This window comes from Rhizophagus irregularis, chromosome 20, assembly GCF_026210795.1.
Source record: "Rhizophagus irregularis chromosome 20, complete sequence".
Taxonomy (NCBI): Eukaryota; Fungi; Glomeromycota; class Glomeromycetes; order Glomerales; family Glomeraceae; genus Rhizophagus; species Rhizophagus irregularis.
Window position 1 is genome coordinate 371,324 of NC_089448.1, and position 26,839 is coordinate 398,162.

General features: G+C 25.7%; 6 protein-coding genes across 6 annotated transcripts; 2 read left to right on the plus strand and 4 right to left on the minus strand.

Moving 5' to 3' along the window:
* Window positions 1–1,443: 1,443 nt before the first annotated feature.
* OCT59_012721 (uncharacterized protein) lies at window positions 1,444–3,672 on the plus strand (the record flags this gene model as incomplete). Its single annotated transcript, XM_066140311.1, has 8 exons — window positions 1,444–1,509; window positions 1,587–1,722; window positions 1,953–2,036; window positions 2,108–2,318; window positions 2,415–2,545; window positions 2,624–2,798; window positions 2,867–2,958; window positions 3,455–3,672. 8 exons carry the CDS (start codon window positions 1,444–1,446, stop codon window positions 3,670–3,672), a joined length of 1,113 nt encoding a protein of 370 aa, XP_066001198.1.
* A 4,655-nt stretch (window positions 3,673–8,327) lies between these two features.
* OCT59_012722 (uncharacterized protein) lies at window positions 8,328–8,845 on the plus strand (the record flags this gene model as incomplete). The annotated part of the gene is made up of 1 exon (XM_066140312.1): window positions 8,328–8,845. The coding sequence occupies one exon, from the start codon at window positions 8,328–8,330 to the stop codon at window positions 8,727–8,729; it is 402 nt and encodes a 133-aa protein (XP_066001199.1). The 3' UTR covers window positions 8,730–8,845.
* A 1,405-nt stretch (window positions 8,846–10,250) lies between these two features.
* OCT59_012723 (uncharacterized protein) lies at window positions 10,251–11,747 on the minus strand (the record flags this gene model as incomplete). The annotated part of the gene is made up of 1 exon (XM_066140313.1): window positions 10,251–11,747. The coding sequence occupies one exon, from the start codon at window positions 11,745–11,747 to the stop codon at window positions 10,251–10,253; it is 1,497 nt and encodes a 498-aa protein (XP_066001200.1).
* A 1,166-nt stretch (window positions 11,748–12,913) lies between these two features.
* Window positions 12,914–14,404, minus strand: OCT59_012724 (uncharacterized protein; the record flags this gene model as incomplete). Its single annotated transcript, XM_066140314.1, has 1 exon — window positions 12,914–14,404. The coding sequence occupies one exon, from the start codon at window positions 14,402–14,404 to the stop codon at window positions 12,914–12,916; it is 1,491 nt and encodes a 496-aa protein (XP_066001201.1).
* A 1,976-nt stretch (window positions 14,405–16,380) lies between these two features.
* Window positions 16,381–17,288, minus strand: OCT59_012725 (uncharacterized protein; the record flags this gene model as incomplete). Its single annotated transcript, XM_066140315.1, has 8 exons — window positions 16,381–16,391; window positions 16,475–16,543; window positions 16,610–16,645; window positions 16,724–16,777; window positions 16,845–16,913; window positions 16,984–17,025; window positions 17,101–17,112; window positions 17,192–17,288. 8 exons carry the CDS (start codon window positions 17,286–17,288, stop codon window positions 16,381–16,383), a joined length of 390 nt encoding a protein of 129 aa, XP_066001202.1.
* An 8,517-nt stretch (window positions 17,289–25,805) lies between these two features.
* On the minus strand, window positions 25,806–26,562 carry OCT59_012726 (uncharacterized protein; the record flags this gene model as incomplete). Its single annotated transcript, XM_025331214.2, has 3 exons — window positions 25,806–25,861; window positions 25,930–26,046; window positions 26,118–26,562. The coding sequence occupies 3 exons, from the start codon at window positions 26,560–26,562 to the stop codon at window positions 25,806–25,808; spliced, it is 618 nt and encodes a 205-aa protein (XP_025169896.2).
* Between the last annotated feature and the right edge of the window lie 277 nt (window positions 26,563–26,839).

Sequence of the window (26,839 nt, forward strand, 5' to 3'; positions counted from 1 at the left end):
TTGTCTAAAAATATATTGCAATACATACTTTAATGTTTCACGTATTGTCGTTTCAGAAATCAGTCCATTTGCATAATAATCTTAAAGAATATCTATCACCAAAAGTATAATTTTTCATATTAAATAAATCACAAAAAATTGTATGATGTATAACATAAATATATTATGTTGTGATGCTTTTCATTTCATTGACAGTTATTACAATTTTATTAGCTTATATTTTTAATCATTATAAAGTAGTTAACTTTTTAATTAAACTTGTAAGGAATCAGCTATTTTAGCAATTTCTTAATGGTAATAAATATTACATAGCATAATGAAAAGAATATATAAAAAATATATATATATATTTTTTTGTACATGACATAATCACCATAACTTTATTAAACAGTCCATAAAATAAAACCTAACTAGACATAGGACGTCATGCTTCTAAAGCATCAAAAAGTTTACATAACGGACCAATGAGTTTTTTTGGTCGTCCGGAAATAAATCTTACCTCAATCATTCCTTGGTGTCTTTTATAGATTTTCATCGCTGATTCCATACAATATTTTAAACTCTTCAAATAACATTTTGACCTTCTTTAAAATCTTCTCTAAATCTTTAATGTAAGGGTATTACAAGTAAAACTTCTAATTTGTTAAATGTATTGCTTCCTAGTTTATTTTTTAGCTTCTTATTGAATACTCCTATCCAATCCCTGTATTCATCATAATGTGCTACCGATAACACAATAAAATGTTTGATCAAAAATCCCTGTAAAAAAAGTCTATCCGTTTTTTTTATTCCATCTTTTTCCGCAAAAGGCTCATATTTCCGGAATTAATAACTTTATATCATGAAAGGCTCATTTTTACAGAGTTTTTACAGAAATAACGGACAAAATTTTTTATAGGGAATGGTTTGGCACGGATAGTCATGATACATTTCAGGTATCAATCTATATCTGATATGTGTCAGCTATCAATTGATGACGTATAAAAGACTTTAGTCATAATATTCCAGTATAAAGTAACTTTATGTCAAAGTAAATTATAATATATAGTTCAATTTATAATAAATGTAAATTAGACTTATACATCTAATAGTAGACTATTTTATTTGAGTATATAGTATTTAGTTATGGTACTATATTATATGATAGGTAAGGTACGATTGATAAGATATAGGTACGATACAAAATTATGCTAATCATACTGATCATACTGATATACAATGGAAAATTTCAAACCTCTAGGTATTGTTAATCAAATAATACCTGTACTCTTAGCTCTTATTCGATTTGTGAAACATTTCTGCAGATGTAGTACCAAAAATGATTAGATTTCTTAAATCTCGATAATGATTTTGCTGATTTAAACTTTTTCTTCTTCGTCCTTAATTTTTTCCCAACTTATTAACTTTATTATTTTTTATCATTTTTTCTAAATTTTTAATAAAATGACTACACCATATGAATATATAAATTTAGATGAATTTGATGAGCCATTAAACTTTGATCCATTTGTAAGTTTAATTAATATTAAATTATCATTATATAAAAAAATTGTAATAGATGTAAATAATAAATACATTTTATTTAGACATCAGAAACTAACTTAGATGCAGAAGATGATACAGAATCTGAAATAGCAGTATTTACAAGGGATACTAAAATCAAAGATGTTGGACACTCTTTAGTTCCAATTGAATATCCAAAACATCAGAAGAAGGAGTTGCGTATATAAGGGATTCTTGGAGTGGTATATGATTTTTATCAAAATACTCAAGAAATAAAGAATTATATCCAAAAAATTAGTAAGTAAAAATGTTATTAATATATATATTATTTACTTTACACATAATATAAAATAATTTAATATATATTTTTAGGCTTTTTTAATAATGGTCATATAATGATTTTATGTATGACTAATGAACAAGCAGCAAAATGCATTGAATTTAAATAGTCGAAGTTGATCTTTCATTTAAACGTGTTTATGGTGACATTAATGAATTCGAGTTTAATACATATGAAGAAAAATCTAGGACTAGTAAGTTAACTTTTAATTTTTCAATTTGATTTATTAATAATTCTTAATTAATTTAAATGCATTCTTTATAGTTTTAACATTTTGTAGAATTTTTACTAATATTGCAACTAAAGAGGCAAATAAATTATCTAATAAGCCTTCCCATTTTCGGCATATACATGGCGATGGTTGGGTTTGTGTTTTAGCTGATTTAGATCAAGCCCAAGCCCTTGGATTAGGAAAGGCTATGAAAAAGATGGATCCTAGTCATCCTACACGAAAGCTAAAGAACATTTACAATATGTATTTAAATCATGTCGTATCCATTATAAAAGGTAAGATTTTTATATTTTTTAAATTAATAATATAACTTTTGCTAATAATTTTATAATTTTATAGAAATGTTGACCATTACCCTTATTGTGCAGATACAAAACATGATATGCTTGAAATTCTTAAAGCAAATTCTTCTGAAGAAATTAATCAAATATTTGGACAAATTAAAATGCGTAATGAAGATGGTATACAAAGTAAGTATATATTGTTTTGCTTTATTAGATTATTAATCATATTAATTATATTAATTTATGTCAATTTATTTTTTTTAGATTGGCTAGAATATTATCAGAAACCATGGGTTCTGGGTTCATTAACATATCATTATTCCTTAATGTCATATGAAGATTGGCAGACAACACCATTTGATACTAATATTGCTGAAAGTGCTCATGCAATGATTAATCGAACAGGCAAATCATTGAAATTAAAAATTGCAATTCTAAGGTAATTTTTTATTATCTGCATAATTATATAATAAATAATTTAATACCTATTTTATTTTTTATATTTAGGGGATGGAAACATGACGAGTGCATCTATAAAAGAATAAAAATACATCAACAAACAGGCATTCTTATGTCTAGTAAAGATAAAAGTGACTTTGGTAAAATAGAGTTTGGAATCGATTAAGGTTAATCGATTAATTAATCGACTAAGACGGTTAATCGATTAAGGTATCTCAAAAATTGGTTAATCGATTAAAATTATCAACCCATAATTCTGGTCAAATTATCTAATGCGGCCCAGAGCTGTGAATTTTTGGTCACGTGTTCTCTGAACTTGGAAGAATTTGTATTAATTTTTTAATGATAATAATAATAAATAAGACTTTCCTATAACTAAATGTATGATCAAAAACAATTTGGTGCAATCTGCGGTCAAAAAAAAAATTTTTTTAATATTTTAATATTAATCGATTATTAATCGATTAGGGCCCTTGGTTAATCGATTATTAATCGATTAAGGGTTTTTTGGTCGGTTCCAACCTCTATGGTAAAAAAATGCAAGCTAATAAAAGATCAGGTAAAGTAATAAACCTTATGATTTGATTGCTATTTATGATGGGTATTATCATGTTTTAATGTTATAAAAAAAAATAGTTAGAAAACTATCCAAAAGAGCAACCAGTAAAGGAAAGCAACGCGCTTCAAAAAAGGCAAAGATTGATTATGATGATGACGACACTGAAATGGAAATTGAAGAGTGCAAGATCGCATTAGAAGAGAGGAAAATGCAATTCAAACAGAATGAAATTGATCTAAAATTAAAAGAGTTGCAGATTAAAAAGTTGGAAATGGAATTAAATAATAATCAATGAAATATGCTATTATTACTATGCTAAAAATTTGTATAAGATTTGATATGTATAATATAATATGTAGAGCTTTTTTTAAAAAAAAAATATTTCAAATTTCAATATGCTACAGTTGAAGAATGATAATTATTAAAATCAAAATAGTTAATGTAACAATATATTGTAAAATAAATGTAAATAAAATAATTAATACATAAATTAGCAACTGTTTATACAAATCGAAATCTTTTTTATTAGTTTTTACATAGATTTTAATTTCATTTTTCCTTTTAGACTTTTCAACATGTTTATTTTTTGGCAAGATTTATTGTATTACTGCGGTTTACAATATTTACAATACAGGTACGATATTTGTATGGCAGCTTGTACCGTACCTGTAACTTTGGTTGTATTAATATTATACAACCAAAGGTGTAAGTACAGTATGATGCACAAATGGATCTTCATACCGGTAAAAAAATGATCATACTGTAACAGAGTCAATCGATGATACCGTAACTATTTAAATAATACCGATTTTATTTGCATCAATGTGTCAGCCCATTTCATAATGTCTATTTTTTTGGTAGAAATGAGTCAATTTTTTTTCATAGTCATCTATCATATTAACTATAATTGTGACTAATTGCCTTGTTATTATTTGATTTAATGTATCAGTTTAATTACTAAATAAGTTTTGATGACTTGAATTGACTCATTGATGTGTCAAAAGTTCATTTATTACTGATACAGTTATACAATTTACTTATTGCATAAATATGTCAATCCAAGTCATACAGCCTACAAAAAAATCTTTTTTTATTATATATATAGTATATCTTCCTTTCTATTTAATTTTTTTTGAAATTAATTAAATTCTACAAATACAGTATATATTCTATTCTTTTTTTTGAAATTAATTAAATTCTACAAATACAGTATATATTCTATTCTTTTTTTTGAAATTTAATTCTACAAATATATATTGAAATTAATCAATTCTAAAAATATATATTCTATTTTATTTTTTTGAAATTAATCAAGTGGAAAGGTTAGACCTGATTAAAGTCTTAAAAGAAAAGGTGTGTTTTTAATTTTTATTTTGCAAAGTAGGGTAACTCCTAAGCGAGTGGGAATTCCTGGTTTGATTGAGATAATTATCATGTTGATAACCCTGGTAACCAACAGCAAGTTGAGGAACTTTTGGACTGATTATATTGACATTTATTTGACAACCTTATTAGCAAGCTGAGGAATTTCTGAGTTAATTTACTATGTTGGACAACTTTAATAGTTAGCTGAGGAATTTCCTGTTTGATTTAGGAGAATTACTGCATTGGCACACTTGGTCACCAAGCCAAGCTCTCAATTCAGGCGCCCTACTTTGTTGTTGATAAAGTCTGCTAATTCTGGAGGAGGAATTGGCTATGTACCTTCTTTAATCACTAAATAAAAATTTTGACACACTACTAATAACCTTTTTCTTATAACAGATAATTACAGAACATTTGCATTACATATATAAAAGTGGTGTATGGAGGTAATTCAAATATTATCATGACACAATATCACAATGTTTATGAATTTTGTCTAAAAATATATTGCATAAGTATTATCTTGATTGTTGTAAATGCTTACTAGAAAATTTGATGGGAATATTTTGTGTAATTATACTCCTAACATTATAGAAAAATCCTACTTGGAATTCCCTAAAGCACCCAAAAAAAGTTAAATTTTTAAACATAATTTTTGATGGATCAAAAAATTAAGTTACTTGATTTTTAACTTAATCATATAGGAAGACATTTTTAATCAGTAGACTTTTAGATTTGAATAATTTAAATACAATTGATTCAATTGATAAATAATTCAGAAATACACAATCCTTTTATTAATGAAATACAATATTTACACACAAAATACATCTTATCCCTGATTCAGAAAGATGCTCTTTCAGATATTAAATTCCTTAGATGTAACACTTGTATAAGTATATGATGTTTTTAGATTGGTTAACAGAAATGCAAATCGTGAGAAAATTTACTCGTTTGGTAATTGTGATTGATATGTTTGCTTGTGGTGTTTATATGATGATAGTCATTCTTGTGTATTTTAAGGTGAATTTCATTGGTGTTTGTCTGTTGATCAGCTAACTCAAGGAAGGTAACATTTACTTCTTTTAAAATTTGTAGATCTTGTAACTCAGTCTACGGTCAAAATGGACCTAACATTATTGTCACATGAAATTTCTTTGTTGAATTCACGTGATTTTTCCAATAATATATTTCTTTCTTTACGTGCTGAATGGTATTAAATATGCCTTTTTGTTTTATTTATTTATTTATTGCAAGTTACTATATATTAATGTAGTATGATTAATATTTTTATCTTTTATATTTTTAGTGTTTGTAATCTTTATCTATTATGTCTATTATATTATTAATTAAAAATTATTAGCAGATTTATCCGAATGTAAATATAGTTAAAAGTTATATACTATATTTCAAAAAATTTAAAAAAATTTACTAATACATTTTTAATTTTAGATTTTTCATTATCAAATAAAATAAAAGATAATGAAGTTATTCTTATTAGCAGTAAAACGCTTTTAATTAAGTCTGAAAATGATTTTAATTGTTTGGTGAAAAAATGAATAAAAAGATGGATGAGAAAGTGACGACGTTAAATGTATTGATAGCATTGTTAGGTTCGACAAGGATAATAATAATTAAACAAGGACTATTAATTATTGTAGTTTCTAATGAAATTACATGAACTATATAAAATTTTCTTGCTCAGCAAAATTACGACGATGAATATAAGGAAAGAAAGAACTGATAAAAAGACGAAATATAAAATATATTTAAGGTTTGTTAGATTTTCTGATCTTGGCCTTTTGTGTAGAAGTGGTCTGCGGCAGTATGTAAATTCCTACATCTCATTGGATTATTATAACAAAACAAAGAGTGGAATATTTTAGTTGAATCATTGTTAAATCGTTTAAATGAATTCAATATTCGTTTTTGTATTAAATAAATTTATATTAATAAATTTATCATGTTCTCATTCACGCTATATTGCAATATTCTGTATTTAGATCTTTATTTCAATAAAAAAAAAATATAGAAATTTATTTACAATTAAATAAAATATAATGCTTCAAAACTGCCAATCCTTAAATATCACAGAGAACTTTACTCAATTTTATTAATAACAATTCAGTCAATACGATGTAAAGAATAAAAATTACAACCTTAGACTAACTAAAAAGATACTACCATTGTTATTCCATAACCAGATACTCGGAAATACCCGAGTATACCCGAATTGTAAAACGGGTCGCAGCTCTATCAGCTCTATCAACAGAGAATAATGTTGATTAATTCACGGGATTGCTGATCATTTGTGGCTTTGCATCTATTTTATAAATGGTAAAAGATTTTTTTGAAGCAGTTAATTCTGTTAATCCCGGAGCAGGTAATCCATCCTGTGATAAAAATAGTTTACTGCTTTTATCACGGTTGCGCAATTTTTTTGATTTTTTTTACATGATCGACATCAATTTCAACTATCTCGAAAACGACAAACAAACTAAATTGACTATTTTCACTATTTTCACTATTTTCTAATATTCAAGATTCTTTAGGAGAAAGATCTGAACTTTTCTCATAATATATAAAAGTCGTTAAATAACTTAATATAATCTACTTTTTTAATAAAAACGTTATGAACACAGAAAAAACCATATCGTAGAAATTAGCTGTATAAATTAAGAAATAAAAAATAAAAATATTTTCACTATTTCATTTTTTCCATTTTTTTTTTTTGTGCAAAAAAAAAAATCCAAAATATAAAGATCCACAAATTTTATAGTATAATATAAAGTTTACAATATGGATTATAAGTTGTATGAAACCCTCAATCGCCTACCCGGCTTATTCGCCATCGCAGCAACCATGTTTTTTGGGATCATTATAATTGTCATATTTATTGTACGAATTTTTCAATTTCCCCACCTCCGTCAAAAGTATTGGCAGCATGACAATACTCAAAGCATTCCCACAAGGATACTTAAGACGATCATTTTCTTGCTTTTGGCTGCCGGCTTGATAGGAGTCATCTCATACAATGTTTACAAAATGAAAAATGATCCCCCAAAGTTTTTAGTGACTGTAGAAAGGAGTAAAGAACCTCCATCTATACTTATTTGCCAATCCGATGATATAACGTTTAATACGGTCAGATATTATAACAGTTTTAATTCTTTTGTTAATTATCCTAAGCAAAACTTTGATTTAAGCGGTGATTTTAAACTTTTTCAAAGAGAAAGTGATGGTAATTGTACTTTCTTTAATAGTACAATGACAATGGATAATCCTGGAGGATTTTATCTCCTTGGTTTTAGTAAAGTTTTATTAGAGCTCTTTAATGGTATGAGTGGTAGTGCCAGCATCATTAGTATTTACATTGGTGACACAAACAATGAGATGAACTGGAACTTACCCATGCCTCAAGGGAACAAATTTAGTGATGTAGGGTTTCTACTTGCCAGTAGTAGTGGTATTTTCCAATATACAGAAACTTGGCATAAAGCTTTAAATGGAATTAACTATCGAGGTTTCCAAATCACCTCTATAGGAAATTTTCTATTTGACTTAGTTTCTGTTGATGATAACCCTATGCAGTCATCAACATGGATTGGACTCATCGCACCGACAAACGTCATAGCACAGGTTGAAAACCCATCCCTCACACTAGCTGACCTTTTAAGTAATGTCGGTGGTTACCTTTCCATCTGGGCAATTTTCGGCTTTCTCTTTGGTGTTAAAAAGGCAAACCCGTTCGGGTTTGTGTCAGACTTTATATTCATAAATCAGGATAAGGCAAAACTTCGTAAGGAATTAGATAAAATGAAAAATGATAGGAGTTCAAAATTAAGTAATTTAGAAATAGGGGAAGAAGATAATACTATCGAAACGAATAGTCTCTCCAATCAATCTACTGAGCTAAGAAACCTGCTTGCAAAATACTATGTTGATATGGATTTCTACGAACATGCGGTTAAGACACCTGACGTGTAATTATAATAAAATATACATAAAGTATCATAGATAAATTTATCTTCTGGGGAGTGCATTAAATAATTTATTACAAAACCATTTTTATAAAGTTCTTTTTTTGAAATAAAATATATATATTATTGGATGATCATATTATTAAACTAAACTAAATAATACGACAAACTTTAACTGTTTAAAAGTATCACCCACTATCGCCCACAGTTTTTATCTATTGTAATTCTCTCATTTTATTTTTCATGTTTTCGTTTGATTAATATATTCCATATAGATAAATTTAACGTTATGTGTCATCGCACGTGGTTTGTATTGTTATCACCCTGTGCTTAACTTGGATTAGTTGTAACAGAAAATAAACGATCAAAAAGATAGTGGTTTATACGTCTACAATGAGTGGATCCGAAATTTTATACTATAATTTTTATTACTTTCTCACTCGGCTCTGTAATAAATCCAATATTATTATTATTCACAAGCACAAATAAAATATTCTGTCAAATTTTTCTCGAAATAAAAATTTGTAAAACAAAAGGACTATCTAGAAACTATGCAAAACTACTGGTTTCCTTCCTCAATCCTGAAGGACATTTATAGTGAAAAACCCAATGGAGTCGATTTGATCATAGGTCAACTTGTACACCGGTAAATTGGGACAATTTATTTTAATTATTTAGCTTACATAATTATGATCATCCGCCATCTAATCATTAATTGTAAAACTAAAATAATGTAATAAAAAAAATAAACTAAACAATAAAATTTAATGTAATAAAAAAAGCTATCTAATAAACAATATAATAAAAAAATAATAAAATACAATAAAAAAAAAACTAGCTAATTCTATTGAAATCTATTCACTGGTAATACAAACTGATCAACCAGTTACTGCGACTTCGAACTTTTGGTAATCCAGATCTTTTGCTGCGACAATAATAAAAACTAGGCTATTATTATTTATATCAGAATTCCGATATAAGTATATCTATATAAAATAAGGATTTAACATTTTTCTCGCATATGCGATATATCGCTCCCTACAATTCTCAATATTTTTTTTTTTTGATTTTTCAACATTTTTGGCACAAATCTTTATGTACCTATTGTCACACTTTTAAAAATCATATAGTATGTGTATTTCTGTCTGCTTACAGTTTTACTTAGTAGTATATCAAAAGGGTTTAGAATACTGTTTTTGATAAAAAAAATTTTTAATTGCTTTCTTGTATCATGTGATATTTTATTTAAAATTCTTTAAATTAAGTTTTTAAAATTCAAAAAGAAGGAACTTTTTTTTCACAATAATCACAATAATATACTATACCATTATTTATTAATAAATTGTACATGCAAAAATTGAAAAATAACTGAAAGATAATATTAGAAGTTTCAATCACAAATAACTACCATATATTAAGTTAAAAAAAATGTTTTTTTATTTAAATATTTAATATGAAATACATTTACTATAAAATATAATTAACAATTAAAAATGTTTAACATTCAAATGATTGATAACAATAATATTCATATTTTAAAGTCCATATTTATCACATTTTCAAAAGATTCACATCTAAAATCTTTAATTACTCCATCATTTTTATATTTATTAACCAACTTTACAAAATTTTCTTCTTCATAAATAAAATTATTACATGTAAGTATAGAAAGTTTAGGTCGACTTCTCCATTTTTCTAAAAATTCTTCCAAGATATCCAAAGAAAATCCCATATCATAAGGAAATCTAATTTCTCTTAAATTAGTTGGTGCTGATCTAATTAATAATTTTAATAATTCTTTTCCATTTTCTAATTTTTCTTTATTACTCACTAAATATTTATCCATATATATAGCAAAACATAATGACTTCATATTTTGACAAATTTTTAATAATTTTTCAAACTCATTATAATGTTGTTTTGATGGTGGAAATACAAGAGACAAATATTCAATTGAAGAACATTTTTCATAAACTTTATGAATAAAATATAGAGTATCATCATAAAAATTTTCAATAATGAAATGATCATCAATTTCATATGATTCTAAAAGGATTTTCTTTATATATCCTCCACTATTTTCAATTATAATAGAGGCTGCTTTTAATTCAATATATTTTATTTCAAGCGTCTCAAGATCATGATAAACGCACGTTTTTAATTGTTCTTCATTAAACTTATTAAAACTAACTCTTAAAGTTTTTAGTTTATGAAATTTTGGGAGTACCTTTTGTGATGTGCGACTAATACATACAAAGTAAATATTTAAATGATTGATAATATTTGCATTTTTTTCCAGAGCTAAAAGAATCTCTTCGTAATGGTCTGGTTCAGGAACATTATTTGAAAATGGTGTAAGTAAATCATCATCTATCCATTCAAAATACTTTAAATTTTTCTGAACTCCAATTAGTTCAGCAATCCCATGATAATCAATTGGGTTTTCATTTAAAATGATGAGTCTCTGGATATATTGACATAGCTGTGCTAATCCATAAAAATATGAATTATCTATTGATGTGTCACATTTTAATTCATAAAGTGATTCAAAACGAAGCTTAGCTTCTGGTAAATAAAATATTTGATGTTTAATGGATTTAATATCCAAATACTTTAAATCTTGAAATTTCTTCATAAAGAGACGATAAAATTCTTGTTGCAAAAGAAATTGATTATAAGCTAAAGATGTTTCAATAAAAGTTATAGTATTCATAGTTTCTGTATTAATACTTTCACAATAAGATAAATAATCAAACAAAAGTGGTTGATATGAAAATGATGGTAATTGAACTCCTAGTTTCGTTAAGGATTCTTTAATATCATCAGATAAATAAGAAGCAATGATTATAAATAAATAACTTTTATAACTATAATTAATATCATAACACCAAGGATTCCTCCATAAAATTGGAATTGCAACTTCACACCAAAGTCTATTTACCATTAGACATGAAAAGAGTGATTTTGAATCATTCTGAAATTCTTCAAATATTAGGAAGAGAATATTTTTATTGAACTTTGACATTTTTTATTATTCAAAAATAATGAAAAAAAGGAATCTTTTATAAAATATTTTTTTAATAAAAAAAAAAACCTTTAAAAATGATTTTACAAAACAACGAAATTTTTTTTTTTAAAAAAAAAATAATAATAATACTAAATGGCGGAATTAAATTCCGGATAAATTAGATTGTTCTGTATAATTTCGAAACTATGATTGTGCGACTGTGTGATCATTTACGACAGTATGACCATGTAACCAATCAAATAACTAATGTTTCACAATATTACGCCAAATAAAATATTCCCACGAAAGCGAATACAAAAGTGATAAACATTTAAATTTATAAATTTGCCACATTTAAGAGAAATTTGTGATAATTAATACTTGTTATCGTTGGAAAAGATACGTCATCCAGGTCACCTGGTTGACCTGGGTCACCAACAGGTTAGGTCATGCAGGTTGGGTCATACGAGTCAGTCGAGTCTTTACAGTAAAATTCAAAATATACGGACACTCGAGGGTTGTCGATAGCCGGGTTATTCAGGATATAATCTGATATGCTATTACTATTATACTTATGTCACAAAAAAAAATAAATTGTACATACAAAAAAACAATTATAGACTTCGATACATACATAATAAAAATAGATAAAACTTACTTCCGTTATACTATAAGTTGCATATTAATGAAATATAACAGATAATCCTAATCCACAGTACAACATTTTAAAGATCTCAAGGTCACGAAGATAATAAATTCTCGGAGGAAAAATATTAGAATCAATTAAAACATACATCATAACAGATAAGGTTAAACAAATGATTATTCTAGTTCAAAAATATTAATAAATTAAGTGGTTTTGTTATTATGGTAGTTGATTTTTGATGTATAGTATCTTATAAAGAACTGTAGAAGAAATAATATCTAATTACTCATATGATAAGGTTTAACAGTTAAGTTATATATTTAGTAATTTAAATTATATTATTTAAATAATTTATAATTATATGGTATATATGGTATATTGAATTTTTTATATTAAATAAAAATGATATTTATTATATAATAAATAAAATACATTACTATAAAATGATAATTTCTAATAAAAATAAATAAAAATATAAAACTAACAATTAATTTAAATGTTCATGATATTATAACAAAATGTGATTAACTTTGTAAATTCATATCTTAAAATCCCCATTTACTACATTTTCAAAAGATTCACATCTAAAATCTTTAATTACTCCATCATTTTTATATTTATTAATCAATTTTACATAATTTTCTTCTTTATAAATAAATCTACATGTAAGTATGGTAATTGCAGGTCGACCTCTCCAATTTTCAAAAAATTCTTCTAAAACTTCCAAAGAAAATTCAACATCATAAAGAAATCTAATTTCTTTTAAATTAGTTGGTGCTGATCTAATTAATAATTCCAATAATTTTTTTCCATTTTCTAATTTTTCTTCAGTTTCTACATCATATGCATTCATATATATAGCTAATAATAATGATTTCAAATTTTGACAAATTTTTAATAATCTTTCAAATTCATCAAAATGTTGTTTTGATGGTGGAAATGTAAGAGATAAATATTCAATCAAAAGACATTTTTGATAAACTTTACAAATAAAAATAAGAGAATCATCATTAAAATTATCTATATAATCATAAAATTCATCAAGTTCATAAGTTGGTCCTAAAAAAATTTTCTTCAAATGACCTTCGCTATTCTCAATTATAATAGAAGCTGCTTTTAATTCATAATAATTTATTTTAAGAATCTCAAGATCACGATAAACACACATTTTTAATTGTTCTTCACTAAAAGGCCAAAAATCGGTTATCAATGATTTTAGTTTATGAAATTTTGGGAGTACCTTTGGTGATGTACGACTAATAAATATAAAATAAATATTTAAATGATTGATAATATTTGCATTTTTTTCTAAAGCAAGAAGAATCTCTTTGTAAGAATCACGGTCCGGTCCAGGAGCATATATATCATGATCATCCTTCCATTCAAAATAATTTAAATTTTTCTGAACTCCAATTAATTTAGCAACTGAATGATAATCAGTCGGGTCTACATTAATAATAATAAGCCTCTGTATATATTGACATAACTGTGCTAATCCATAAAAATATGAAGAATCTATTGATGTATCACAAGTTAATTCAGAAAGTGATTCAAAACGAATCTTAGCGTCCGGAAAATAAAATATTTGATGTTCAATTGATCTCATATCCAAATACTTTAACTCTGGAAATTTTTTCATAAAGAGGCCATAAAATTCTTGTTGCAAAATAAATTGATTATATGATAACGGTGATCCAATAGAAGTTATAATGTTTATAATAGCTATATTAATACTTCTACAAAAGGATAAATAATCAAACAAAAATTGTTGATATGAAAATGACGGTAATTGAATTCCTTGTCTCGTTAAGGATTCTTTAATATCATCAGATAAATAAGAAGCAATAATTGTAAATAAATAATTTTTATTATGATAGTTAATATCATAGCACCAAGGATTCCTCCATAAAACAGGAATCACAGTTTCACACCAAAGTCTATTAACCATTAGACATGAAAAGAGGGATTTTGAGTCATCTCGTAATTCTTCGAATAATAAGAATAGAATATCTTTATTGAGTTTTGACATTCTTTATCCAAAAATAATGAAAAATAAGTAAAATATTTTTTAAGAAGGAAACTTTAGAATAATTTTATAATAAAAATGACGAAATTTTTTTTTTTTTAGGAAAAAAAAGAATTAATAATAAACGGCGGAATTAATTCCCGGTCAAATTAGATTGTTTTGTGTGACCGTGCGACTGTATGACCGTGCGACCGTGTGATGACGATCAATATAACTAATGTTTCACAATTATCACGCAAAATAACGGGGGTCTTACAATCCCATGTAAAGATGTTTATCCGGTGAATTTTTAGTGATGAGCATTACTTTCTAATAAAATACTTTTTGTGACGTTATTGAAGATGTGCTTAGTATTTATTTTATGTTTTAAGTCCATTACGGTAAGTTCGAATCTAAATTCTTCGATCAAGCAATTATTTTTATTAAATTTTGTTATAATCGTAAGTATGAAAAGTGGAGGTTTACCTAAGAATGAATATACATATATTCTTAAGCATTAGGAGAATATTCAGTACGTTACTATTTTGAAACCCAGCAAGCTATCGAATACGATCTGCATCAAGGCAAATAGCACCAGTATCAGTATGATCAACTGTACCATAATGATTTGCAAAATCGTGTCGCGCTGAATATCCTCCTATTTGAATCTAATTAATTTCTTTAGTGGCTTGTTATGGTGAAATGTAACAAATAGATATTTCAAAAAAAAAAAATCAATCAGCATGGTAAATTGGCTAGAAATACATTTATTAGGGGACTTTGTCCCCTCTTATGACTATACATATATACTTGTGAATTTCTTTTGAGATATTTGTCCATCACTTAGAGAAAAAAACGTGTAGAAAAATAATCTGTCATGCGGGAAGAACTTTTTTTTAGATTTATACTAGCAAATTTTATTATCATATGTAATAATATTATTAATAATTTTAATTACAAATTTTTAAAATCATCTTTATCATAGTTAAAGTTTAATATCGTGAATAAATTGTAATAAATTGTAATAAGATTAGAGAACGCTCGATAATTTAAAAGCATTGTTTATTAATATTTATTGATTTTTTTTCTTGTCTTTTCTTTTTTTTTTGAAGAATTAAATCTTTTGAATACTCGAATCTAAACTTTAGCTAGTAAATTTGTACTACCATCGAATATTAATCTTTTTTTTCTTAGTATAATAGAACAACGCTAAAAAAATTTGAATAATGTAAATAGTATATTAATACATTAAAAGTTTATTACAATACTGTATATTTACTAATACCGTAACTTAAAATTTATCAGATAACAATTATGAGCCAAGAAATTTTATATTTGAAATCTTATTATTCTAATCTTAGTGTTGAAGATAATTTTTCGGTATCTAAATGTTTTGAAAAATTTTTTTATCATTTGCATCAAGTAATTCCGATTGAATATTAGGATTATCGTGATTTTCATAAAAAATGTTTCGTTACTTGTTATGTGAATTGTTTTGCATCTTAAGATCATAATTTTATTTTGTTTACTAATTTAATCCTAACTATCTTATAAGTTTCTTAATAATTTTAACGTAAAATTAAATAACAAGAGGTTATTGTAAAAAAATTTGACAATCTAACTTATTTATTATAAATAGAATAAATTTTTTGACATAGAACGTGTGTACAATATTTTATTGTCATACTTTCATGAGATTAAAGATGACATGTTGATAAAAGCTTGATTATTCTTTCAACTTGTTTTAATAAATTCATGTATAACGAATGGAATAATCTGTCATAATTTACGTCAAGGCTAAATTTTCGCCCAAATCAAAATACGGTATTTATACATATAATTTGAATAAATTTATTAAAATTATTTAAATTACAAACTAAGAATTTTGTAAAACATTTACTACTCTAGTCTTAGTGTTTAAATAATCCATGATAAATAAATAAATAAATAAATAAATGATAACAATTTAAAATATAAAAAAAACATTGTTAAATGATTATTCAAAATCCATCTAAAGATAAAAAATAACAAATTATAGATTATTTATTTGCTTTTGTAAAGAAATTCATTTTTTACTTTATTTTAAGAGCTTACCATCAGGAATTTCCAATTCATCTTGTTCATTTGAATGAAGGTTTGGATTATTATATAAATCGTCATCATCTGTAAGAGAAAAAAAATTAAAACAGTATTAAAAATCGTTCGTAATTACGTAAAATATTCACCTACCATCGACATATTTTTGAGTTTTTTCTTTTTTGTCATCTAAATTTTAAATAAAAGTCACGTTTAATAAATGAAATTGATATATATGGTAACTTTATTTGTTAGTAATTTACTTACTATTAGACTTTATTTGCAACTTTTTAAATAATTTAGATAATTTTTTATTACTATCTAAATATTAAGATATAGATTTAATATATAAATCAATCTCGATTCATCAATAATTAAAATATATTACCTCTAAAAATAGTAATTACTTTTGATGATTTGCTACTATTCTGCTCATTCGATTTATTAAAGTCGTTAACTAAAATAAAAATTAATTATTAAACATCATTATATGATAATTCAACGCTATAATGTTATTAAATACTTACTATTGTTAGGAATGTTAAAATCATACGATTTACTATGAAACACTATTAGTAGTAAAATAAACTAAATTATTATAGTAAATCAAAAAATGGTAGAAATCATTATTTGTACGGTTATACCTTCTTGTTCTTCTATTATAATAAAAAAAAATAACATTAATAATGTATTTTAAAATAAATATATTCATTAATAAAATATATACACTTGTACCTTCTGTAGCATTTCTTGGTTCATGTAGATTTCCAAAGTTATGAATTTTACTTGTAAATAATCTGCTACTCGTATAATTTTCTTCTACTTTATTCATTTCTAAATTATCCATTTCTGATTTGAATAATTCATCTGACATATTTTGATAATATAAATTAATTTTTTCTATTTTTTTACAAAGTGTATAAGCGTCAGGTCTTTTTAATGGATCAGCATCCCAACATTCTTTCATTAAATTTTTATATTCTAATGGAGTTCCTGGCACAATTTTTGGTCTTATACCGTTAATAATATTCATTACAATATCATTTTCATGTTCATAATTTACAAATGGTGGTTGTCCAGATGAAATTTCCCACATAAGAATTGCAATACTATAAATATCAGATGCAAAAGTATATTCTCTTCCAACAATAACTTCGGGTGCTATGTAAGGAAGATTTCCATATATACTTTCTGATGGTTTATCAGCAGGTCCACAAAATCCAAGATCACTGACACGCCAGGAATTATTAAGTTGAGAATATAATATATTTCCAGAATGCAAATCTCTATGAATTGCTTTCTCTTTATGAATAAAATAAAGTGCACAAATTATTTCATTAATAATTATCATTCTATCTTTCCATGTAAGTTGTTTATGATTTTGTTGTAAATATTTTCTTAAATCTACACTCATTTCATTCATTACAAGCATATAATTTCCATTTGATGGATTTTGCGTTAAACCAAAACATTGAATAACTCTCGGCCATTTATTACTTATTGTTAAATGTGATTTAGCCTAAAAGATAATAATTTGTAAAGATACAAGTGTTAATACAAAAAATTACAACAATTTTATAAAATATAGAATACAATAATACAAACCTCTTCAAACCAACTTTGATTTGCACTTTCAACATTTTCTAATTTTTTAAGCACTATAGCACGATTTCCAAGTCTCGTTAATTGTTTTTTTTCAGAATCCCATTCATCATAATGTCCATCAATCCAACCTGCTGTATAAATTTCAGAAAATCCACCTTTTGTTAAATATTTAATATCTTCTAAATTACTATATGGGATCCATTCAACAATCGTTTGTGGATTAAGTGATTCCATTTGACATTTCTGTATTAAATTATCAATATCATCATTTCCAGATGTCCAATTTGAAAAATCTTCTTTTAAATAATTTCGAACACAATATTCACAATATAATGTGGCTAAACATTCTTGCTTACAATTTTCACAAACTCTTTTTGTTCCTGAATTATAGCTAACTTTATCTCGATCATAACTTTTAGTTAACCATCTTATTGCATAAGTTTTTTCATCATTTGTAAGAATTTTATCGGCAAAGACTGTTTGCTTTTGAAATTGTTTGTGTATATCATTGTAAATACTAGTATCTGTTAATGTCATTGCTCTATTAATTGTTGCATGAATTAATTCATATCGAAGAGTGGACATAATGAATGAATTATTTTAAGTTCGGTTCACTTGAATTCCGTGATAAATTAGTAAAATGCAAATTGATGATCAAAACTTCATGTTGTGCCCACATAACTTGAGGCGTAATATTTTACGCCTCGTAACCAAAAAAAGAAAACCATTTAACTATTTCAATTTTATTTAGTATGATAATTTAAATTATTTTTTTTTTTTCCAATACAATTTATGTTTAACAAATTTGATTGTCAAACTTAATATTGAATAGATAGTATTCTTGATTATATTATTAATTTTCAAATAATTTGATAAACAAAAATCAATGATTGTTATTCAATAAATTATTAATTTGTAATAATTTGCAGTTATTTTTAAATCTCACTTAAAAATCAATGTAAATATGATTGATGAAAAGCCAATTTTCTTTAGTCATTTTCAGTTGAATTTATTTTAAATAAACAACGTGGTTAATAATGAAAATGAAAAATTATAGAAACTATTCAATTTATTATTTCTAAGAGAAGCATTTTGTAGAATTATAATTATTTTCTTTATTACTTTCTTTTTTAAGGATCGCAAATATTGAATAAAATATATGGTTTAAAAAAAAAATGGAATTGAATAAATGAAAGAAATTATTACGTCATAATGTACTTAAAACAATTTAGTGTAATATTAAATAATCATGGGTTTCGTGTTACACAATTCAAATTATTTATTTATATGGAGACTATTTTAAACGTTAAAAGATTTTTTTTTTAGTTAATAAAATAACAGATAGGGTTATGACTCAATTTAAGATATTTATTTTTTAAATGTCAATCTAAAATCTTTTTATTTAATAAAATTCATTTTAAAAAATCTTTGATATAGATTTTTGTTTGAGAAAACTAATATGAGAAATTTTTTGAGGAATTTCTGCATCAAGTAATTGATGCATTCAGAAAAATTTATAAGATTAATTTATTGTTGAAAAAGGTGTTTAATTGAAAAATCTTAAAATATTATTAATTTTTGGTGAAACAGAAATGTGAATTGTAAAATTGGAGTTGGAAATTTTTTTTATAGGGGAACTCTTTCCGCTGATCATCATGTCCAAAAATTTTAGGATGTAACAAAAGAAGAATTCAAAAAAGTATGTAGAGTTTACATTTTTAACGCATTTCGACATCACGAACTGTTTTGTAGATATAAAATTTTCACGTTAGTAAATAGTAATTTGAAATCTTTTTTCCAAAAAGTTATCTCAGCTCGTATGCGTTGCCAAAAGTGTAGACTCAAAAAAGTGTCAAGGAGGGCTAGGTGTCAGTGCTTAAGAGGAAGAAGTAACAGAGGTTTAGGACTACAAAAAAGACGACTATGAGCTTTATTTTGAGGATTTTTTCGGTCTTTTGGAATTTTCGTTGCCTTGTTTTTTTCGATCGGCGCAGTAAAAATTCAGCACGCGGTTGGATGATATTGTGGTACACAATTTGGCAAAAAAATTTCCGGAATCTGATGACAAATGACCGCAGCAATCGTCACGTAAAGATTTAAATTGTAGGCTTAACACTGTAGCTACGGCAGATCGTTATTCTTATGGTGGTCTGAATTTAATTTTCGAGGGAGTTAGGCTAACGTCCTTGGAAAAAGATGATTTCATGTAAAAAATGTTCAAAAGTAAATAAATATAAAGTCTCTTTTAGTTTAATTAGAGGATTATGATTGTGGAAATTGAAACCAAATATACAACCTGTGGAAAATTAATTGGAATTGAATCCAGTAAAGGGATATTAGATGCGTGGACGAGAGAAGAATCTTCGCCCAATTTCGATTACGCTTTCATAGAGGATTTAGATTTCGGAAAGTTTTCTACCCTCAGTTTTTTTTCTTAGGATTAATGGATTCTTGTACGATGTTCGGAACTGCTGTCTGATGGTACTTGCCCCATAGTATGTCTGGAGAGTGGAGACTGTTTAGGGTCTACTAATGGTTCAAGGAATTGTGGATTTAAAGAATTGGTAAGTTTAACGTTGAAAAAAAGAATTATTACTCTATAACAAATGCATAGCATAGGAAGTAGGGTTGATTAGTCCAGTCTGGCCTGGACCCAAAAATACCGGTCTTTCAGCCAGGACCGGACCGGTCCGGTCTTTTGACCGGTCCTTAAAATTTTTTAAATTATTTATAATAGCGGTATTGTTGGGTTGATAATGAAATGCAGGTCGCACTAAAAATTATGACATTAATTTATTATTTATTACCAGTTACCTTTGTTGTCATTGTAAACTAAGTATGACCCAAATATATAAAATCTTAAAGTTTAAGAGTAAAAATACTAGATATAATTTTAAAGCCTTATACGACTATCAAAAATATGAAAGAATGGGAATAAAAATAAATTATAATTGATGCTGATCAAGTAACACAAAATAATTGTATATCGTACTTTAACATTTTAAAGCATCAATGAGAAATCAAATGATATTGATATTACAAAATACCAAAATATGAAAATTTTGATATTTCGAAATTGAAAACTTTATTAATAATATATAATTTAACATTCTTATATTAAATGATAAATTTTGTATAATCGGTCCCAGTCCGGACCGGTCCTCAAATCTCGGACTGAAGACCATGAAGACCGGTCCCAAAACCGATACAGGACCGGTCTTTGCTGGGACCAAACCTAATAGGAAGCAGAGGTCTGACACGTTGAAGTTCGTGGTTGTGCGCTAGTTGATGTGTACATCGATGATGCTATGAGTATCTTTCGTTGAGGAATACGAAAATTGGCGCAAACAAACTTTTTTTTCTTTTCTTTTTTCTCTTCAATGTTTTGTAGTTGTTTTTGTTTTCGCTTATTAGATAAATGATTAGTTATAAGGGCAGGTACTTATTTCTCTATGTATTTCTTGATGTAATTATGGTTCTTGTATAATGTTAGGCAAATAATTAATAAATCTAATTATTAAAAAAAAAAATTCATGTCAGTAAATGCAGAGATTTGTGTCAACCCTATGTCAGTAAGCTTGAAATTAAAGTCAAACATTATATTAGTAAATGTCTGAAGCGAGCCATGCAATGTCCGTCTGTCATGCTGCGTTGGGGTGATCGGTCAACTATGTAAATCAAAACTATCAGGTAGCTTAATTAAACTATTAATAGAAGAATTTTTTAAATACTTAATAAAGTCTCTTTTACATAGTGTTAACGTCAGTTCTTTAGTTGCTTAAAAAAATTAAGCAGTAAATTTAATTAAAAATGTATTAAGCAGAAGGATCGGAGAGGTCAGTAATTAAGATGATTAACATAAATCTTATACAAAACAATCAATTCTAACAAATCCGACCAGGTGCAAATAAAGTATAGCTTCTCAATTAGCCTATACGATCAGACGCAAATGAAGGATTTACAAACAATCAAAAATAAACAATAAGAAATAAGAAATAAAGTGTATAAGACATAATTCAAGGACAAGGTGTATATTTAGAATATAGACTTTATTATCATCATTAAACTTTAGGATTTTTGACCCTTAATACATGGCATGAGTGCGCGCCTTTATTCAACCTTGCGAATATATTTATAATAAAATTTACACTAATAACAATATATTGAATATATGCTATATATGTACTATATAAAATATATAAATATATATATTATATGAAATGTATAAACTGTATGAAATTTATGAAACTATATGAAATATATAAACTACATGAATCATATTTAATATATTGCATTTATCCACTATCATAGATCGACATCATGTGATCATGAACTTATTCTTGCGTAACAATAGACAACAATAAAAGAATAGTTCGCGAATTTTTAGACGTCTAGAGTGAACTTTCTTATTATTTATTATCTTATTATTTATTACTTTTTTTTTATAAATATCCATTCTCATACATATCTCTGACAAAGTTACGTTGGTTATTTTTGTATTATTATTCATCTTTAAAATCAATGCCCTGTAAAACCTCTATCTATACTAATATTGAGTAAAAAGAAGGTTATTTTTTCATTAATTGGTAAGATATTTCAAATTTAGAAACGTAACTCTGTTATTCGGGAATTAAATTAACTTTAAAATGTTTTGGTCGCAAAACGAGTTAGAATTAAGGCTAGATATCTAAATTTAGCATGAAGATTTACACGAAAGTATCAAGCTTGGAAAGCAGCCAAAAATAGTCTAGAAAAATGACCATAATAATACTATCAGGGAAATATCAAGTCAATTAATTACCCATGTATGGCAGGGGAAGTTGTTGCGTCAAACCTTTTTAATTGTATCATAGGCAATAATAAAATAGTGATTATATTATTACTTTTAGTTATAGTATTAATGTTATAAAATTGTATTAGGAAAATATAATGGGATCGATACTACTGCATTAGGAATATATAATGGAATCAACACAAAAAAAATCTTAAAATAGTTTTTAAAAATAGATTAATTTAAAGAAATCGGGTTTACATAATTTTTAAGAAACTAATATTTTTATGATTTTTTAAGTAAAATTTTTTTTTTTTTATAAATAAAAATTCGAAAATAAGTAAATAAACCATTACTTTTAAAGTGTCAGTCTATCTATAAATTGTACATTCAAAAAAAAAAATTGATGAAAACCCCCCTGTAAAAAATCTGATCCGTGTTTTATCTTTCCATGTTTTTTCCGTAAATGTATCATTTTCATGGAATTAATAACCTTAAATCATGGAAATTTTCATCTCGCTAACACGGATATCCGTGAATGTATCATTTTCACGGAATTTTTACGGAAGACACGGAGAAATAATGGAAATATTCGGATAAAAATTTTTTATAGGGCCCATAATAAACAATTCGACAAATCAATCAAAATAGCAAAAATAAAATGAACAGATGACAAACCTATCAACACTTCATAAACGTAAGTCCAGAGAAAATGAAACCGTTGAACATCGTGATACGCCATTAAAAAGATCGAGAAAATAAACGAATGAAAAGTTCATCAGAAACACCAGATTAGCGTGATGCACGACTGAGAAGAGAACGTGAATGAAAGTGTAGTAAAAGAATGAGGGGTGTTTCAAAAAATGATAATGACCACATCAATAGACAGAATGAAAACCAGAATCAGGATGCTATCAACCCGCAGCTTTCCGAAACTGATCGAGAACTTCTGTATAAGTTTCGAACAGAGATGAATAAACTTAAGGTTAATCTCTATGATTCCTCAAAATTTGGCCATATAATACCAAATTGTCAACTAGTATTTCTGGGTAAAATAAAAATTGTGTTACGTTACGATATAAAATAAAAATAAATAGAAACTTTTTTTATCGATTATTTAACTATACATTTTTTAGGGAAGCAATTTTTTTTTAGTGTTGCATTTTTTAGTAATATATTTTTTTAGATGGTTATTTGAATATAACGCTTCGGACGCTCCAACAGTTCCTACTACTAGTATTTATTGATTTTTTTTTGAAAAAATAAATTTTATTGAATACACGAATCTAAACTTTAGCAAGTAAATTTGTACTATTATCGAAATATTTATCTTGTTTCTTATTATAATAGAAAAATCAAAATCAACGTTAAAAAAATTTGAATAATTTATATTACTAGTAATTACTAATTCATTAAGAGTTTATTACAAAAAAGAATTTATTTGATAACAAATTATAAGCTAAGAAATTTATATATGAAATCTTATTATTCTAATCTTAATGAAAAAATTCTGATCTAATATTAGGATTATAACTGAAGATCATAATTTTATTTTATTTGTGATCTTAACTATCTTATAAGTTTCTAATAGTTTTAACGTAAAATTAAAATAACAAGAGGTAATTTGACAATCTAACCTATTTATTATAAACTAGAAGAAAAAAATCACGAGATTTAAGTCTTAAAGTCATTAAATTTATTACTGATAATTTATAATTCATTAACGGATCAATCTATTTTCAAAGTTAAACATAGAATGAATTATTTTAAATATGTTTTTTCAAATAGTTTGATCGAAAAAATTTCACTAAAATACCTTCTATCTTCAAAGTAAAAATAAATTGTATTTTTATAAGGGAAAATGTATATCTCGCCCCCCTGTTGTATGATGTTAAAATCTCGCTTTCTGTAACAAAAAAAGAAAATTTAATATACAAACTTTTTAAAAAATGTCTACTATGTGTATTTTCCCCTGCTCTGCAAGTTTACTTAAAGCATCAAAGATGGCTTTGAATGTCATTTTTGACTTATTTAACAAAATTTTTTTTTCGGGTCTTTCCCCGTTAAATCACGTGACGTATTTAATTCTGGTCAGAATTAAATGATCGGCATACAAAATATCCTTTTTTGGAATAAAGGCGAGATTTAAACATCACATATGGGTGCGAGATCTAAATTTACCCTTTTTATAAAATAGTTTAGTAAATTATTTTAAATATTTTCAATTGATTTGGTCAAAAAAAATATTCAAAAAAGTAAAATAACATGTTTTTTTTTTATGAAAGATGGGTTGTATTTTTATTTCTAAGAAATTATGACTAAATCTAACTAATTTTTTTAAAAAAAATAAAATATACATACTGTATAACAAACTGTACTAAATCAAAGAATTTTAACAACGACTATGATTTTATCGCTATTATCACGATCGATTAAATTCGTACCAAATCTGTCTGTGGTCGATAGTCCGCCCTAAAATTTCGATCAGTACGACGCGATGTGCCCACCTCGGATACATACGGGGATAACTAGACCGATTAAATAAGCATCATAATTCTGGTAAAAAAAAAACCTTAAATACAAAGGGAAATTTGCATTGGAATCTTTCATATCAGCATACTAACACAAATAAATTTTTATATACAGTACAAAGAACGGAATCTATCATATATTTCATTTTGTTACATTTTTATAATATAAATATAATATTTTATTTAATTGAAAAAAACATTACAATTTAAAGTTCTATTTAATGCTACTCTTATCCTCAATCTAGTCTAGAAAAAAAAAATTGCTAATGCTGAAAAGCAAAGAAAAAAAAATACACCAAATTCTAAATCATAGTGCTAAAAAAAACTAAGCATTAAATAGAATTTAAATTATAATGCGAAAAATAATACTATTAAAAAATAGCTAAATAATGTAAATAATACGTATAATTATCCTATACTGATTTTTTTCATCCGTTATCACTTACAATTTACCATCTTTGTTATTATTCAATTGAGAAATATCAATCTGTAAAGATTCTATTTAACAAAACAAATTTATTAATATTTATAAATCTCAATATATTCTATAAATATTTAATTGTTACCTGAACATTCCATGCTTATTATGTCATCATTTTGTTCGTAAACAGAATTTTTTTGTTCAGAAAGATTATTATCACTAATGTTCAATCGAGAAACATCATTTCGTTGAGATAATGATACTATTTATAATAAATAATATTTTATTAGCATTCTTTTATAATTATTTTAAATATTTTTTATTAAACAATACCTGCAGTTTCAATGCTAATTATATTATCATTTTGTTTATAATAATCATCAGAATTTTTTGGTTCAGGAAGATTATTAAAATTAAGTAATCTACTTGTATAAGTATCTTCCGAGTGTGTTTTATATGATAATCCTGAACAAGTTGCAAGTTTAATATTATTTGATGAATTATTGTTTACTACATCTGCTTCTTTAATTTGTGCTTGTAATTCTATCGTTTGTTTGTTAGTTGATTTATATTGCCATATGTATAAAATATCTCTAATTTCTTCCGCTTTTGGTCTATTTGATGGATTTGCATCCAAGCATCTTTTAATTAAATGCACAATTAATTGAGGTACTTTAATATTAAACCTTGGTCTAATTCCATTACAAATTTTTATTGCTAAACATTCATCATGTCTCATATCATGATATGGAGGTAATCCAGAAATTACTTCATACATAATTATACCAAAACTATAGATATCTGCAGCTTTTGTATAAATTTTTCCCTGTAAAATTTCAGGAGCTATATAAGTCAAAACACCATATACGTTATTTTTTTGCATATCACAATTTGCAGGTTTACACAATCCCATATCAGTTATAGCAGTTTTATATTGAAACTTTAATATATTGCCAATATGCAAGTCTCGATGAATCAAATCATTTTCATGAATAAATTCAAGTTCAGTTATAATTTCATTTAAGCAAATAATTTTACTTTTCCAATTTAATTTA